General features: G+C 53.8%; 1 protein-coding gene and 1 long non-coding RNA gene across 2 annotated transcripts; one reads left to right on the top strand and one right to left on the bottom strand.

Annotated features, from left to right (window-relative positions):
- Nucleotides 1-8,215: 8,215 nt before the first annotated feature.
- Nucleotides 8,216-9,473, bottom strand: LOC110347823 (uncharacterized). The gene is made up of 2 exons (XR_002392678.2): nucleotides 9,044-9,473; nucleotides 8,216-8,557 (listed from the first exon to the last, which is right to left on the bottom strand). It is a non-coding gene; the product is annotated as an uncharacterized LOC110347823 (long non-coding RNA).
- Nucleotides 9,474-9,525: 52 nt separating this feature from the next.
- Emx2 (empty spiracles homeobox 2) lies at nucleotides 9,526-16,637 on the top strand. The gene is made up of 3 exons (XM_004838846.4): nucleotides 9,526-10,641; nucleotides 12,531-12,715; nucleotides 14,983-16,637. The coding sequence occupies exons 1-3, from the start codon at nucleotides 10,230-10,232 to the stop codon at nucleotides 15,148-15,150; spliced, it is 765 nt and encodes a 254-aa protein (XP_004838903.1). The 5' UTR covers nucleotides 9,526-10,229; the 3' UTR covers nucleotides 15,151-16,637.
- Nucleotides 16,638-17,585: the final 948 nt, after the last annotated feature.

Genomic DNA, 17,585 nt, shown 5'->3' with positions numbered 1-17,585 from the left:
TCTGATCTTCAGTTGGCTGTACCTGAACCCCTCCTCCCCTTTCTTTTCCTTCTTCCTTTTCCCTCCTTACACTGAAACCCTCTTGGTTCTGGCCTTTTAAAGGGATGATACCTTGCATATCTGAAATCTGATTTTTTTTTCTGGCCCACCTGCCCCCTGCCCGCTGGCAGAACTCCTGATGGCCTGGGTGAGCCATATTCAGGTCATAATCCATATGAAAAGCAGGCCGCAGTAGAGACCATCTGATCTGTGAGTCAGGACGGTGTTTTCCTGGCTAGGGCTCTGAAGGGCTGCAGGAATGCTTGCTCCTCCACCCACTGGGCACTGGGAGCCTGGTAGTTTGTGGTCTGGAGCCCAGAAACTGGGTGACAGGCCTCCCAGACGCCTCAGATGGTCATATGCCACACTCTCCAAATTCATTTTTAATTCATGACATCAGTTTCGGAAACTTCTGAACCTCTAAATGACTGCTCTCAAAACCAAAACTACCACAAGAACACGGAAGGGAGGCAGCTTCTGGGTTCAGAACATCCTCTCCTCAGTCCCCAGGGACAGGGCATTTGGAAAACCATTTTCCAGAGGGGACCTGCTGTTCCCCATGGCAAAGTCACCCTTGCCTTGCTTTTTTCTAGAGCTGAAATCAGACCCTATAGTATTTGTTATAAAGATTTAGCTGGTCACAAAGTGGTTTTGATTAGGACTTTATAAAGTTACATTGAAACAATAAACTCTGTATTTGCAGGCATAGTAAAGGCTTCCCTAAAGACCTACACACACACACACACATACAGACACACACACACAATAAATATATATCTCCAGATTGTACACAGCATATATAATGTTTAATGAAACATGTTAAATAAATAACTATAATGTAATAGTTCTTATAGGAGCTAAATGTTATATATTAAAGACTTACATGATGAAACTATACAATCCATATTATCTGTCAAACAACATGTAAAACAAACAGACCATTTTATGCATTACGTATATGAAATGGAATGCCCTTCTTTTGAAAGGTCCAAGCTACTGTCCTGGAATGCCAGCTCACCACCTGGTGCCCCCAAGGGAGGAGAGAAGCAGCCCATGGTCCCTGGTCTCCCAAAGCTCATGCTGCACCTCAGCCCTTGCTCCATCCAGCCCTCTCCCTAACTGACAGATATCTTTGAGGAAAAGATCCCAAAAGATGAATTCCTGACTGGGGTCATGGAGTTAACATTATCTCTTACAGGTGGGTTGGACTTCAAGTGGGAATAGGATGCAGATGTCATAAATGGCACAAGGGCATGCTCTGGACATCACTGCAAGCCCTGTGTTTTGGGCGTTTGGTCCCCAGCCCTGAAGCCTCAGGGTTCTGTCTCAGCCACCTAAAACAATGCAGCAAGCCATTTTCCACACAGGCATTTAGAGGCAATTTGAAAATGGAAACGGATTCGTATGCAAAGCCCTTTACAGCCGCAGATGGGCTGCGAGGAGGCGATTCAGAACAGGGTAAAATGCACAGTTAGAACTTTGATATTAACCTCGCTTTTGCAAATGAAGCAGCTTAATGATAATTGCTGCCCACGTTTGCTCTTCCCAGGCAGGGAAAAGCAGAGAAACATTTTGACAGAAACGTTACCCTAAAGGGTGACACTGCTTAAAAGGGGGAAAACATCTCTGGGTTCGATGTTGTCTTACTAGCAACCGGAAACAGTATGTGGGAATTCGTTCTTCTCCTGCTACCTAGAAGAGGAAACTCAGACTCATTTGAAAGATGGGACTGGTTGTTAACAGAGAGGTTTTCTTTTTTTCTTTTTTCTTTTTTCTTTTTTAATGGGAATAAGCAGCACACCTCCTTGCGGCGGCCCCAGGACCCGGGCGACTGTCCTACAACCGACAGTTCCCAAGTCCGAGGCCCAGGCGCCAGCCCACGCCAGCGCCCGGGGTCTTGGCCCCGGGGCGCGCCGCCGCGAGCAGCTTTTATTTGTCCTCTCTTTAACTCCCTGTTTCTGGTTCTTTTCCCTTGCAGCGCCCTGCCGCGGAGAGTTAAGACAAGCCCTGTCGTCTGCGGGCTCTCACCTCAGAGTCAATATTATCTCAGATGGGCACAATAGACTGGAATGAAAAGCTAATATTGAACCAACGCGGTCCCTGCCGCGCCGCGCCGATGCCACCCTTTGTCGCGCAGCCCCCGGTGAGCGGCGGGCGGCCCAGCTAAGCGGAGGGCGGCGGCGGTCGGGCCTCTTCGGGTTCCTGCCGAGGGTGGGGGTTCACTTCTGCCCGGGAGGAGAGATCCGAGGCCCAGGCGGCTTGCAGCTGCTGCAGGCCCCCAGCCCCCTCGGGGCCCACTCGGGGCCTCTCCTTCAGCTGCCAGGGTCAGGGGCAGGCTGGGAAGCCGGGGGGGGGGGGGCACAGGGGGAAGCCGGGTGCGCGGCGGTGCTGGTGCCCAGACACAGAGGGCGAGCAAATAGGTGCAAAGCGGGAAACGAAGCCCAGTGTGTGCAACCTTCAGGCGCCAGGGCCCCGGACACGGTGTGTCACCAGCATCGGGACTAACAGGAGGGCTTCTTTCCGGACGCCTAGGGGGCTCCAGGGCTCCTGCCGGGGGCAGCAGCTCCGGGAGGAGGGGGTTTTATTGTGTGCGAGCGCCTGTGTGTGTGTGTGTGTGTGTGTGTGTGTGTGTGTCAGACCCTCTGTGAGGCTCCCGGGAAACTCCCAGGGGCTGCGCGCCCCTCTCGGCCCGGCGCGCTCAGAGCAGGCGCAGAGGGGAGGGCCGCTGTGCTTCAGTCTCCTTGTCCTCGTAGTCGTCCTGGTCGTCCTAGACTGCTCTGTTCTGCGGCCACCATCGGAGGTTTCAGGTCCGCCTTATGTGTCCCACACAAGTAACACCAGGCACTGGGCGCACCCCAGTCTCTGCAAACGCCACGCAGTGCTTCCCCCCTGGCTCTTCAGCTCCCAGCCTGTGGAGACGCCGCCCGAAGCCCTTCAATTCTGAATCCTGGGCTCGGGTCCACAAGGGGCAACCTGGGAAAAAGCAAGTGGGCACAGGGCAAGCGCCAGATTTACAACGACCTAGGGCTAATGGGAAGGGCCTTCCTTGCAAGCTGTACAAGTGTGGACTTTGCCTTTTCTCCTTGGCTGGAGAGCAGGCTCTGCAGACTCCACGATATCCAGGGCCAGGAGCTGGGGGATCTATTTAGTGGCTGTGCAACTTCTCTGAGCTCCAGTTTTCTCACCTGGGAAATGGGTATCAACGCCAGACTACGGCCTGTGTTACACCCAGAGCATGGGTGTGAACAAATATGCTTAAAGTGAAAACTCCATACAGCTGAGAGGAACTGTCTGTGTTCTCTAGTTCTTACCCTATCATTCTCACTGTTCTGAAGTGCAAAAGAAAAAGCTTCAACTTTCCTCTTCAGATGCCAGTGGCTCCTCTCTAAGCCTGGCCTAACCCTTGCAGTCCAGAAAATGGGGAGGCGCTAAAAGGCAGGATTAAGTTTCCAGAGAGGACTGCCAGCTAGCTGTGTTTCAGGACTTGTAGGTTAGAAGGAAGTTTGCTGCTCTAATGGAAGCCTGAGGAGCCCCTCTGGTTGCCAGGCAAGGGCTGAACTCCAAGCCAGGGGCTGCTCTTGGTGGTTAGGGAGCAGTCTCAAACAGGAAGGTGCCAGACAGCCAGAAGAGGCTGGAAGGTACTGTACTGTAGACCCGTACCAGGTGCTCCTGGTGCAGCAGGAGCCCACGGTGCCTGATGGAGATGCAGCTTTGGGGCAATTCGAGAAGGTGCCACACTGGGATCTACACACAGCTCCAGGAAGAGTGCAGGGGACACAGGGATGTCTATGCCTCAGCGAGGCAGTCACCCAGCAAGTGTGTTCCCTGGCCCCCTCGTGCCTGTCTTCCCTTGACTATCCTTGCTTCCTCTTAGCTTTCATTTGAAGGCAGCTGAGAGAGAAATAAACTACCACCTCCCCACCTTGATTTTGTTTCTTTGCTTTCAACAGTAAATCAGGATGGGGTATGTGGAGAGACTGACAGTTTTGATGTGATGAAGGAGGTAAAACTCAGTGGTCCTGCATGTGCCTCCTGGAGCTGTGCAGAATTCCCGAGGAAACGTTGACTCTCAACAGGAATATCAAGGGAGATCCCGAGGCTCACGGCTCTCCGCTGGCATCTGGACAGTGCCTGTCTCCTGCAGCCACCCCGGGCAGCAGAGGCCGGGACCAGCGTTGAGATCCGCCTGCCAGGACTCGACCCCTCGAGGTCGGCACCCAGAGCAGTAAGGCAGAAGGCCGTCGCTGCCCCTTCACACCACACGGTTTTCCAGCAAATACCGAGCTGATCCCACCGCCTATGCCCGAGGAGAGCAAAGCAGGGTGCCCTGGGAAGGTGGGATCCGCGCACTCCAGAAGGCAGGGGCGCATCATCAGGGCCCATCTGGGCAGCCCACCAGTCCCCTTGGGATCAGTTGCTATCTCCGCAATAATTAGACCCTCTGTCTGGGGGCGTTCCCCGCCAGCCGCAAGGGGGCGCGAATCCGGGAGCGCTGCTACCCCAGCCTTCCCACTCCGGCACGACTAGGGCCCCGCGGAACTTCACGGGCTCATTCTCCGAGCCACCGTGGTGGGGCAGGGGGATCCGAGACTGTGGGCATGGAGTTACGGCCGCCTTTGCATGATAGCTGGCCGTTGGCCCGGGTTAGGTGGTCACCACCACCCAGTTCTTCTTAAAGCAGAATCTGTCCCCTCCTTTCCGCCGCCCAATTCGCTGGAAATGCACTGGAGGATGAACTACGGAGCGGAAAGCTGGGTTGAAGCAGATACATTTCCAAGCCGTTCACTCTCCTCGGTAGTCAGGAAGCCTCCTTAGACTTCCTCCTCTAGGTTGGACTGTGGTCTGCGAGAGCGTGGAAGTGGGGCGCAACCGCCCCACTCGTCCGGCGCGAGGGTTCGGGATTCCTAGGGCACCGCGTCCTCACGGCTCCCTCGCCACTAGGCGCCGCTGTGCGCACGCCGATCGCGGGCCAGGGCCGCCGCGTCCGCCGGGCGAGGCCTCTGGGTGGTGCTCCAGAAAAGGATTTGCCGTAATAAGATTTTAAAAAAATGTTTTAAAGGTATTTATTCTACTTTTCCTTTTCCCATAGCCGCCCGAAGAGTTTGGAGAAGCGGAGTGACTGGGAATCACAGTGAATTACCGAACTTCCTAACTTGCCTCCCCGTCTCTGGTCACCTTTTGCCAGCCTTGGACCCGGGAGAGGGCTCACCCTTCGCCGGCAGCCGGCAGCGGCGCTTCCCGCGCGGCGCCGCTGACGCACAGTGAAGACTCAGAGCTTTGGCTGGTCCGGAGACTCCAAACCCGGGTGACCTGGGTATGGCGCGGTGCTCATGGGCCAGAGCGCACAAGGCTCGGGTTGCAAATGCTGTAACTAAAATGTGATGAGCGCAAACAGTGTGCCAAGCTCACCTATTCAACAACCATTAAGATATTGATATTTCCTTTTCACGGAGGCGACAGCCAAGGCTGGAGAAAATGGAATCATACAGCCCTGAACCCAGAGGACTCCTACGCACCCCCAGTCAGGGCCCACTCCAGAGCAATGGGAGAGGGAGCGGGCCCTCGGGCGGCTGTTCCTCGGAAGTGTAAGGGCCAGACAAACTCCGAGCAGCGAGCAGCGGTTCTCAGAGCTCCCCAGGAATCTCTGCCCTTTGTCGCTCCAGTGAGCTAGGACTCCAGGCTCCTCTCACCCTGGCACCTCCTAAAGGAACTTCAGGGCCTCTGCTGGAGCTTGGAGCAGCGTCAGACCGGCGTTAACTCATTTGTACAACTTGATTGTTCAGTCTTTGAAGACCAGCATCTTGCCTTGTGTGGGTAGACAATAACAGCCACATCCAGGACAGGAGCTTTTACTGAAGATCATTATGTGCCAGGCATTGTCTGAACGCTTTAGTTTTTCTCATTAAATAATTCCAAGGATCGACATACTAGTCCTTATTCCCATTCGAGGGAAGAAGAACAGAGGCACAGAGGGGTTAAGTAACCTGACCAAGGTCACACAATAATTCTGTGAATACAAGTCTCTCTTTTTTTTGGAGGGGGCAGTTTTATTAAGATGTAATTACACACAGTAAAATTCACACTTTGCACTGTTCATGGAGTTCTGAGTTTCCAAAACCACAGTGGTGTGGATAGCATCAAAATCAGAAAGTAGAGACTTTGGATTACTCATCCCCTTCCCTGACAGCGTCACTGCTACCCTCTCCAGCTTCTCAGGCAGCATTGGCTGTATTTCTGCACATGACAAAATGAGGTCGGAGAGGTTGTGGTGTTGCCCAAAATCCTTCAGTTAGTAAAAATTCCGGGAATGGAACCATTGTATGTGTCTGCTGGTCCAGCTGCCTGCAGAGTCGAGATTCCTGAGTCTACCAAGGAAGGAAGGAAGCCCCGATGCAGGCACAGATACTTAACCAAATACCCACTCTCTGGATGGCTTAGGAACAAAAGAGGGTCGGATTCTGAGAGGCCCAAAGCCATGAGCAAAGTAAGCGGCAGGCCCATGACCTGAGAGCTCAGGGTCTGAGTCCAGCCCTGAGCGCCCAGCCTCCTCTGGCCAGTGCAATTAATGAGTTACTCTGCTAGTTAATGTCCACTCACGGAGGGCCCAGCAGCGCCCTGGGGCCCGAGCTTGGACTCAGACCCTGAGCTTGGAGCAGAACTGGCTAGCTTTTCCTCCTTCAAAAAGGTGGGCACCTCCCTTGCTCTCTCCCACCTGCCCACCAGCCAGAGACCTGGAGCAATCCTGGCCTTCGAAGGGCAGTTTCCAAGAGGTAGGTGGCTTGTGGAGGATGCCACAGGACCTGACTTGGCCCTTGAGCCATCTCTCATCTGCTCTGCCAAAATTTTCCCCCAGAACAAGAGGTTGAGAGGCCCGGTCACCAGCTGGCTCCCTTAGAACACTTGCCCAGTGTCCTGGCTAAAGAGGTGAAAGCTACCGGTTACACCTTAAGGACCCAGTGCTGAACATTTTACCTACATTTACTTACCACACACTGCTGGGGTCTCACCAGGACTGTAGTCCCCTTGGTCAATGACTTTTATACCCCCAGCCAACATTGCTAATGCCAACTGCAATAAATGGCCATTTCCCGCCCCATGATCTGGGCGGGCTTTCAGTGGCCTTGGTTTGGAGCACTGGAGGCTGAATGCTGAAGCCTGGCTCTACCCTGCAGTCCTACAGAAGATCACACAGAAAAGTGGCCTCTCTCTCTTACCTCAGGATCCTGGTTGCAGTCTGCCCAAACTGGGTGTTTGTTTCCAGCTTCAGAAACTCTAGGACTGACTCCTACCTCTACTGGAGCTTGCTGGCCCAAAGACCTCCACCCTTCACTTCATGGGGACTTCAAGGCTCCTTGCTGGCGCAGGCAAGTGGTGCCTCTGTCTCCACAGCCTAGTCAGGGGTACTGCCTGCCGGGCCCGGAGAAAGTATTTTGGGGGATGACGGTCCAGGCCTGAGGAGAGTAGTCTTTGGGTTCACCTGCATGCCAAGGTGCTGGACCCAATGCTCAGAATCTGAGTGTGGAAAAAAAGGTCCAAAGCATGGCCACCTGGAACAAAGAGGGAGAACTCAGGCAGGGCCCCAGCCTGGAGCCATGGTGCAGAGGTCCAAAGCCTGAGGCAGCAGCCAGTTTATCCCACAGTGAGGCCAAAGCTGAGGACCACAAGGATCCCCAGAGTAAATGTGTGTGTGTGTGTGTGTGTGTGTGTGTGCACCCGCATGCTTATGTGCCCTGAAAAGATCGAGGGGTACAAGACAGGTGATCTCTGGAGCTCCCAGCTAATCTATTTGGAACTCCAACAACACCAGAAAGCACCTCTCCCAACTTCTCTTTTGTCTGGAAGGTTTCTCAAGGATGTTTCTGGTCATTTCCCCCTCCTCCACACAACACAGTACAGTACCTGGAATAAAGTCAAGAAATTGGTAGAACCAAATACATAGCAGTGGATGAGACCAGCGGAGGTAAAGAGAAGACCAGAGGGCAAGGAATGGAGAAGCTGGGGGACCCTGGAGCATGTCCTAGGACTCCTGATCCTTGGTTGAATCTGGTGGAGTTGCGGCTTCCCTTTTGGGGTCTGTACTTCTCCTGATAGACTTCTCCCAGGTCTCACAGCAACCTAGCCAGGAAACACAGGCATTTCTTCCTCCTTAAAATAAATGACCCAGGCCTGGTTGTAATAGATTTAAAAGACGCCAGCATTTTTTATTATTAATTGCAAAATACCTGCTGGTACTTCACTTTATAAGAATGTAATTGGCAAAAGGGAGGGGGAGAGGAAAAAAGAGGCGGCTGATGAATAGATAATAGATCTTTAACCACCAATAAACAGAGAGCAGCGCCAGCAGCCTGGGGGATGTGATCATAATTATGCCACAGCACGAGCCAATGGGGACCGAGAACTCGGCCCTAAAATCATCCCAAAACTGAAGGCGAGCTCGAAAATGCGGACACGGCCTGGAACTGGAGACGCGATCTGCAGTCTCTAGTTGAGAGTCCTGGATTTGCACTGCAACCCAGCCCTGGGACAACAGATGGCAGAATAATAATAGAAATAATAATAACAACAGCAAGAGCAGCAGTAACAGTAACAATGTCAGCACTAATACAAACAATAACGACCACGAAATAATAATAGTACCGCATCAGCTTCTCCCTTGTCCTAGGAGCCTGGATCCCAGTGGCCCACGAGGAATTGTTTTAGGGAACAAGGCGAGCACCCTCTCAGACAGAAAAAGCGGGAGGCTGTGCAGTGAGGGCGGGTGTGAGTTGGAGTAGGAGGCCCACGCCTACAGGGTTGGCAGCTCCCGCGTCCCAATTCGCAAACGAACGAGCCGGGTCAAGGAAAGCGAACGCGCAGACTCTGCGACCTCTGAGCTACCGGTGGTTGGGGTGGGACACTGGGACCCCCCCCACACACACACCGCAGGGAATTTTGCTGGGGTGGGGATTGGTCCAGTCTAACGGAGCCTTTAGCCCTCGCCCGGAGCCATTCCCCACCCGCTTACCCGCGCAGAACCCCCGGGCGATCTCGGCTCCACCGACGCGGGCCGCGGAGGGCAGCAGTGGCAGAGCGGCGAGCGAGAGGAATCTCCGCGTCTGTCTGTCCGTGTGTCCTACCAGCTCCGGCGCAGCGGGCTCGGGTCCCGGGGCCCGCGTGGAGGCAGGCGGCCAGGCCCGGGGAATCTGCAGGGACCCTGGTGCCCCAGAGGGAGTGGTGCTGGTAGAGGAGGAGGCGAAGGCTGAGGGGGAGGGGAAAGAGGAGGAGGAAGAAAAGAAGGAGGAGAAGAAAGAGGAGGAGGAGGAGGAGGAGGAGGAGGAGGAGGAGGAGGAGGAGGAGGAGGAGGAGGAGGAGGAGGAGGAGGAGGAGGAGGAGGAGGAGGAGGAGAAGAAGAAACCGGAGGAAAAGGAGGAGGCGAAGGGGGAGGAGAGAAGCCGCAGCCGGCGCCGCCGCCGGAGAGAGAGAACTCGGAGCGCGGGGCGAAGGAGCGTAGAGGTCGGGCGGCCAGGCGGGCGGCGGGAGGCTCCGCCGGGCCAGCGGCGCCGACTCCGTTCCACTCTCGGCTCGGATCCAGGCCTCCGGGTTCCCAGGCGCTCGCCGCCCTCTGACGCACTTTAAAGAGTCTCCCCCCCTTCCACCTCAGGGCGAGTAATAGCGACCAATCATCAAGCCATTTACCAGGCTTCGGAGGAAGCTGTTTATGTGATCCCCGCACTAATTAGGCTCATGAACTAACAAATCGTTTGCACAACTTGTGAAGAAGCGAACACTTCCATGGATTGTCCTTGGACTTAGGGCGCCCTGCCCGCCTTTTGCAGAGGAGAGAAAACTTTTTTTTGCCTCCCCCGAGAAACTTTGCCCCCCCTTCTGCCTCTAACTCTGAGCCCCCCCCCCCCCACGGCATCTCGAAAAAAAATTTTACCCCAATCCACGCCTGCAAATTCTTCTGGAAGGATTTTCCCCCCTCTCTCCAGGTTGGGCGCATTTGGTGCAAGATTCTCGGGATCTTCGGCGTTGCCTCTTTCCCCCTCCCCCTCCTCTCCTTTTTCCTTTCCTTTCTTTCCTCCCCCCACCCCCACCCCAAACAAACGAGTCCCCAATTCTCGCCGGTCCTCGCCGTGGGCAGCGGGCGGCGGAGGCAGCGCGCCGCGGTTGCCGGAGCAGGGAGCCCGGGCGCCGCTCCTCGGCGCAGCATGTTCCAGCCGGCGCCCAAGCGCTGCTTCACCATCGAGTCGCTGGTGGCCAAGGACAGTCCCCTGCCCGCCTCGCGCTCCGAGGACCCCATCCGTCCCGCGGCACTTAGCTACGCCAACTCCAGCCCCATAAATCCGTTCCTCAACGGCTTCCACTCCGCCGCCGCCGCCGCGGCCGCCGCGGGCAGGGGCGTCTACTCCAACCCGGACTTGGTGTTCGCCGAGGCGGTCTCGCACCCGCCCAACCCAGCGGTGCCCGTGCACCCGGTGCCGCCGCCGCACGCCCTGGCCGCCCACCCCCTGCCCTCCTCGCACTCGCCACACCCCCTCTTCGCCTCGCAGCAGCGGGACCCGTCCACCTTTTACCCCTGGCTCATCCACCGCTACCGATATCTGGGCCATCGCTTCCAAGGTACGTGCCACGTCGGGGGACCGCCGAGCGGCGCTCCCGCCGCACCCTACTCTGCGCCTGGCCTGCTCGCTGGGCGCCTGCAAGGCCTGGGCGGAGGTTCCTCGGACTCGCGGGGCCGCGCGCCTGGTTCGGAGCTGGGCAGCCGGGGGCGGGCGTGGTGTGGAGCCTCACTCACTCTCTGAAGCTACAGCAGGTTTGGGAGCGGGGCCTCCGGCCGACCGACCTTTGGGGAGGGGGCGTGGGTCAAGTTGTTCCCGAGTGCGCTCTGGTCGGGCAGCCGGGGACAGCCACTCTGCGTGTCCGCCAACAGGAGCCCCAGAGCCCACGGGGTCCCCAGACGCGCGGCCCCCTCGGCGTTGTCCAGGACACCAGCTCAGAGAGGAGGGACAGGCCTGACCGCCAGGCTCCCCTCCGATGTGCTCGACTCTTTGGCCACCCACTCCACGCCCCTTCAGCCCGAACCGCGACTTCTCCTTCTTTGACCCTTTTACTGAGGCCGGGGTACTATCGTGACCCTCAAATATCCCCTCCCGCTTTTTGGAGGCCTGGAGAGGGGTGGGAAGCGGAGGGGTAAAAACCTCCTGGGCTCGGTGCTCCGCGACCTGCTTAATTGGTGCACGGAGCGGCCGCGGAGGAAAGGCAGGTTCGGTCTGGTTTTTGTTTTTCTTCCTTTTAAAAGAAATGAGAGACGGCCTGGGAGGGGAAGATCTGTTTGGGTGTTTTCATTTCTGGATATTTTTAAAATTTATTTTTCTCTGGGAGGGAGTTGGCAGGAAAGTCAAAACTTAGGGGAAAGGGGGGCGAGTAATTAGTTTACAGATCCGGATCCGAGTCCGTTCAAAACAACAAAACAACAAAACAACAACAACAACAACTATCTTCGGCAGCTGCGGATCAATACCCAGAGGCTGATCCCTAAGTTAACTCTTTGCATTCCTGCCTGAGCCTAGAATGGGGAAGGTGTCGTCGTCTCTCTGGGAGAGCCCCACAGTTAAGGAAAAAAAAAAACCTCAAACCCCTAATTTTTGAATTGGATTTGCTTCTATTCCCCGCCTGTCAGTTTGTTTTTCTTTGTTTGAGCTTTTGGCGAACCGATTTCTTGCTGTAATAAGTGGCTTTGCTCTCAAAGTTTAGGACTTCCCTTCCGCATTTTCTGCCAGTCGCCTTCCTGGTTGCCCCATCAGATCTGGAGCAGCTGGTATCTTGCCTGGCCGCAGACCAGCCGAGCGGGTGCGCGCACCTCGGTAACCCCTCAGTTTCGATCCCTTCGCTGGAGGCTTCCTCCTAGTTCTCTGGAGCCGGGTCCTCCCGAGGCCGCAGCGGTAGAAGCCCTACACACCCGCTGCAAGATTTCTGTCTTGGTCTGGTTGCAACGACTCTACTCACCTGTCCTCTACTTTCTCGATGGGGTAGCAAGAGAAAAAAAATTTTTTAAAAAAACAAATTCGCGAGAAAACTCTGGGCAGCGGCCTGGGGTCAAAGTTCTCCGAGAGGCTCAAAGGAAGAGCGCCGTTCCTGTGGGTGGTAGGGACCAATCTCCCAGTTGGGCTCTGCCACCCCTTCCTCTGCCCGGTTCGCAGGGACGTGGCGGGCCCGCGGCGCCAAAGCGACTGCGGAGCCTTGGCCTGCAGAGGTCCTCAGCCCGGGAACTGGGCTCGGCCGGAACAGCTGCAGGTTGAGTCCCGCACTGGTAGATCCGTGACGGTCCGTGTCTGGCAGCTGGGCCGGCTTCCCCTTCGCGCGCCCGAGGAGGACCACTAGCCCTGGCAGGTCCGGCGGCCTGGATTAGGCGGCGGCCCTGAGCGCAAAGTCGGCCAGCCCGGCTCGGGAGAAGCGCGCGGCTCCAGCCAGATGGGCCCCTAATGGCACTTATACTGTGCCCCCTGCAGGGAACGACACAAGCCCCGAGAGTTTCCTTTTGCACAACGCGCTGGCCCGAAAACCTAAGCGGATCCGAACCGCCTTCTCCCCGTCCCAGCTTCTAAGGCTGGAACACGCCTTCGAGAAGAATCACTACGTCGTGGGCGCAGAAAGGAAGCAGCTAGCTCACAGCCTCAGCCTTACGGAAACTCAGGTGAGTGCAGCCCAGGAGGAAAGACACCCTCAGGGCACAGGCCCCTCAACCCAGTCCACAGATCCAGGCAGACCACACCCGGCACACTCACCGGTGTGGAGCGCCGAGAAAACCCTCTCGCTCAGCCAAGGACCCTGCACCTAGTTCACTCTGGGGCTCTGGATGTATAACTTTCCAGGTGCCCAGCTTTGTAGAGCTCTAGCAGGGACTGGGAGCTGATTCTCCCTGGGTTCTACAGTGGAACTCTTCCATTGCTCCTTCTACCTGCTGGGCAGGTCTTGCAGCCCCTGGCTACACACACACACACACCTCTGCAGTGTTGGTGAAAATTTTGGTGAGAGTAATCAGTTCAGTACTTGGATCCAGATGAAGGAAAGTGCAGTGGGGTGTCCTGGTTGTCTGGGCCAGAGTCTGGAGAGTGTAGAGAGGGTTATGGGTGAATTCTGAGCAACTCTAGGCCAATGGACTCCCACCCTGGGCCCAGGTACTCCCTTTAAGGGGACTGGGGAGTCCGGAGCTGGAGGCTAGGCTGTGATGTGCCCCCTTGCAATCAGAGAAATGAAGCTGGAAGGCTGCAAAGAGCACCGGACTCAGGGGATAGGCCCTGCTGTGTAGTGGAGCCTTGAAGCAGGCCTGGCTTGGGCTTGTCCCAGGGTGGGAAGGGGACTTAGCGCTACAGTAGATGCTACTGTACTCCAGCCACAAGGCGGGTCAAAGTTGCCAGTGAACAGTAACATTTTCGGGCAGATTAAGTTGTAACACTTTTTCTGGGAAATGCAAAAAGGTCAAGGCTTTTTTGAAAAAACATACCCCCCTCCTCCATCCCTGGAAAAAAATTGAGGAGAGCCTTGTGGGTTTGTGCAGGGCGGGCACAAGGCTCGGCCGGCTGATTTCCCCTGGACAGCCCAGGCGAAGGTGGTCTTTGTCCGCCTGGCTGCCCACGCTGCCTGCAGTCTTTGTGTGAATGTCAAGCCCCGAGCTCACCGACGCGCGCCTTGGGCGAGCGCCGGGGAAGAAATGAACCGTCCTCCTCCTCAATTAGCAAACTCAAAGCAAATTAAACTCAGCCTTGTTCCCGCTCAGCTTTTTCACGGGGCACTTTGGGGGACGAGGGCACTGGGGAGAGCAAGTCGAACTAAGACTTAAAGGAGGCAGTAGTTGGAGACCTCAAGGGCCCAGGAACTTGTGCTGGGCCAGGGTGCTAGGACTGGGATAGTTTGCTGGGATGTGGAAGGTACAGTCGCCACCGGTCTTCCTCACTCTTTGCTCTCTCCTGGGAAGCCTGGCTGGTGTCACTGTTAGTCTTGTTGCTGAATGGAGACCCACCACCCAGCTTCCTGGGGTGGGGGTGGGGCAGGGGGGGATCAATTCGCAGCTGACTCCAACTTCATTGCTCTCTGGACTTCTAGCAGCAGCCCTGGGGAGACCAGGCTGCCAGCCTTGCCTTGGTGGGAAGTGAGGTGGCCCAGTCTGAGATTGACCCTGTCCTATTCTGGGGCTGGACAGTAGGAGGGAAGAGGTCCCCCCATCCTCTTTTTCAGTTTCTCCTCTGACTTCTCTATCCCATGGTCTTCTGGAAGCTTTCACTATTGAACACCTTTTCCTAGCTGGAAAGGTGCAGCTGGGTTGCATCTGAGGCTTGTGCACCCTGTATCCCTCTGTCCCCCTGGTTTCCTCCACCTCCACACCATTCCTGCTCACCTGCCAGAGTCCCCCTACAAGGAGACAGCAGCTCAGGCAAACCCGGATTGTCTACCCAAGGCCTTGCTGCCTTGCAGAGGAGGCGCTGTATTTAGGCAATGCCAGGTCGGCAGAAAATAGAAAGCATATTGGGTCCTGCAGGAGCTAGGGCAGCCCAGACTGAGGTTTTTCTTTTGCTGGCTTGCTGGAGGGGAGTTACGAACAGATCTCTTTTTATTTTTCCTTATTTCTTATTTTACAGGGGTTCCCAAGCCTTAAAAGGGTTTTGCTCTCATAGGGATGTGGGTGCCCTAGCCGGGGCCAGGAGAGAAGGGGTTCTGTGTGCCACAGGGCCCTGGGGCTCTGGGGAAAGTCTTCCCAAGAGGGTTCAGAAAGGCAGGGGTCTGGGCTTCCTCCCCTCAGTGCTAGGAGCTCTGCTCCAGGTCGGAGGCCCGAGGTGGTAACCCTTAGGACACGCACGGGCTTCCTCAGGTCTTGGACTGGGGTCTGGGCAGTGGAAGGAACCTCAACTTTGTAGGAGGGTGCCGTGAAGGACCTAACAGGGACCCACCTGCTTCTCCCTCTAGGTAAAAGTATGGTTTCAGAACCGGAGGACTAAGTTCAAAAGGCAGAAGCTGGAGGAAGAAGGCTCAGACTCACAGCAAAAGAAAAAAGGGACACACCATATCAACCGGTGGAGAATCGCCACTAAGCAGGCGAGTCCGGAGGAAATAGACGTGACCTCAGATGATTAAAAAGACAGACTTAACCCCACAGAAGCGGACAACATGGAGCAGAACCGAGGCAGGGAGAGGAGGGGAAGAAGGAAAAACCCTACAAATAAAAAACAAACTGCACACATATTCACCGAGAAAGAGAGAGGGAATCAGAGAGAGCAACAGCGCGTCCCAGACTTTGTGCAGCGCTGGGTCCCAATCTGAGACGGCGCCGGGATGGCAGAGGATGGAGGCTCCTTCATCAACTTGCAGCCCTCGTCTAAAGAGGCAGCTGAGTGAGTGAGTGAGTGCGAGAGAAAGAGAGGAAGAGAGAGGGAGGAAGAGACGAGGGAGAGGGAATGAGTGAGAGAGAGAGAGAGAGATCCGAATGTGGCAAAGCTGAACACACTCTGACAAGGGGAGCTATTAGTCAAATGCCAAACCAGGGAGACAAGATGATTGGTAGAGATTCCGTTTATCGCAGTCCACTTTTAAAAATGGTGAAAATAATGATTAAAAAAAAAAACCTCAACCAGGCACAGGACTTTTAATTTTGCACTGCATAGTGTTTCCCCCAATCTTTAAAAATAATTAGTAATAACAAAAAAATTCCATATCTAGCCTCATCCCACACCTGTTTCAAAAACTTGAATTGCATGTAGCAGTTGTTGGGCGAATGGTGTCTAAAGACAAAATGAATTGTAATTTTATATTCCTTTTAAAGACAGGTTCTGTGTGCTTTTTATTTTAATTTTTCCGAGAAATGTGCAGTCTGTAAACACTTTTTGATAACTTCTGATGTCAAAGTGATTGTGAAAGCTAAATGAAGTAGGCTCAGCGACAGTGGTCCTCTTGCAGAGAAACGGGGAGCAAGATGAGAATAAGACTGGTGAGGGAGGGTGCCCATAAAAAGAATCAGGACTCGTACTAGGAAAAAAATCCTAATTAATTATATTTCTTGGACATTCCCTTTCCTAACATTCTGAGGCTGAACACCATGAAGTAAACTCTTTTCAGGGGTTGGAAAAATTGGCTGAGTTCAACCATTTCCGGTAATGACCATTCAAAACTTTCAATCTATCTATTGCAAAAACTGAAGGATCGTAGTTAGTGGGGACAATGTTAGTAAGACCAAGGACAGGCGGCAAGTTTTCAAGCACTGAGTTTCTCTTCCAAGACCATAGACTTACTAAAGAGAGTGACAAATGCTTCCTTAATGTCTTCTATACCAGAATGTAAATATTTTTGTGTTTTGTGTTAATTTGTTAGAATTCTAACACCCTATATACTTCCAAGAAGTATGTCAATGTCAATATTTTGTCAATAAAGATTTATCAATATGCCCTCAGAGTAGTTGTCTTGGGAGATTGAAGTGGATCTTTTTTTTAAAAAAACAGCATCTCTATAATTTAAATGTGGTTCTTCCCCAACTAGACTCAAGAAGCCCTGGCTCCCCACCCACAGAAAGGCCATACTATTTGGGGGGGGGTGCATTTTAAAAGAGAGATAAGAGTAGTGAAGTGAGAAGATTAGGATAACTAATGTCAGAAAAGGAATTCGAGGAAAGTTTTCTAAGAAGACCTTTGCCTGTTGGCTGCATGCTGTACAGGAAGACTTTATTTTGAACTTTAGGTTAAAAATGCTTACTTCTCTTTACCACTGCTTTTAAAAAATTTAGGTATATAGTTTTGAATTAAAGAATATTCACCCAGGAAAGGAGAAAACACTTAATCCGAATCAGAATCCTGGGACTTCCAAACTTTATTTCTGACTTCAAACCCCTTAAATACAAGTATCCCTGTCCCCCCCCTTCCTTCCTTGCTTCCTTCCTTCCTTCCTTCCTTCCTCCCTTCCTTCCTTCTGTTATTCCTTTCTTTCCTTTCTTCCTGGCCCCGATCTGCCAAAGGTTATGGGATGAGCCCAAAGGCCTCAGGAGCCTTATAAGGCTCTGAGAAAGCTTCCACTCTTAATTTTAACATTAAAGAAAAAGTTGTAACCATTCTTGGAGGAAACTTAGTTTTTTTCCCTCCCTCCTTCCCTCTTCTAGGGGTATGAGGTTGTTTTTGCATGCTTCATTTGCTTCTTATCCTGATAGGCTGCATTAATCAGTTTTATTTCCATTGATAGAGAAACCTCGTCTGTTCTGTTCGAGCTACAAAGCGTCCTGCGAGCTTTTGTGAAAGTGCAAATCAGTTTAAGCAATTATCATACCAGGAATATGAAGGGGAAAGAGGAGGCCTTGCCCAGTGGTCTCCTTTAATCTCTTAATCCATGGATCCAGGGGGGCTGCCTGGACATAATTTAGGACAATCTCCCCACCCTTTACACTGTGATAAGGCCAAGTTACAATGCAGGGCAAAAATACAAGCTTTGTTAACATCCTGCCTTGAAAAGTTAAGATTAGACATTCTGTGCACGTGTGGGGACTATAGGGCACTATGGAAATTTTTTCTTTCTGTTTTTCCTCCCCTCCT

This window comes from Heterocephalus glaber, unplaced genomic scaffold (genome assembly GCF_053883595.1).
Source record: "Heterocephalus glaber isolate CG9 unplaced genomic scaffold, H.glaber_assembly_v1.0 deba00001497, whole genome shotgun sequence".
NCBI lineage: Eukaryota > Metazoa > Chordata > Mammalia > Rodentia > Bathyergidae > Heterocephalus > Heterocephalus glaber.
The sequence above is the reverse complement of the archived record's forward strand: the minus strand, read 5'-3'. Positions and strand labels throughout refer to the sequence as shown.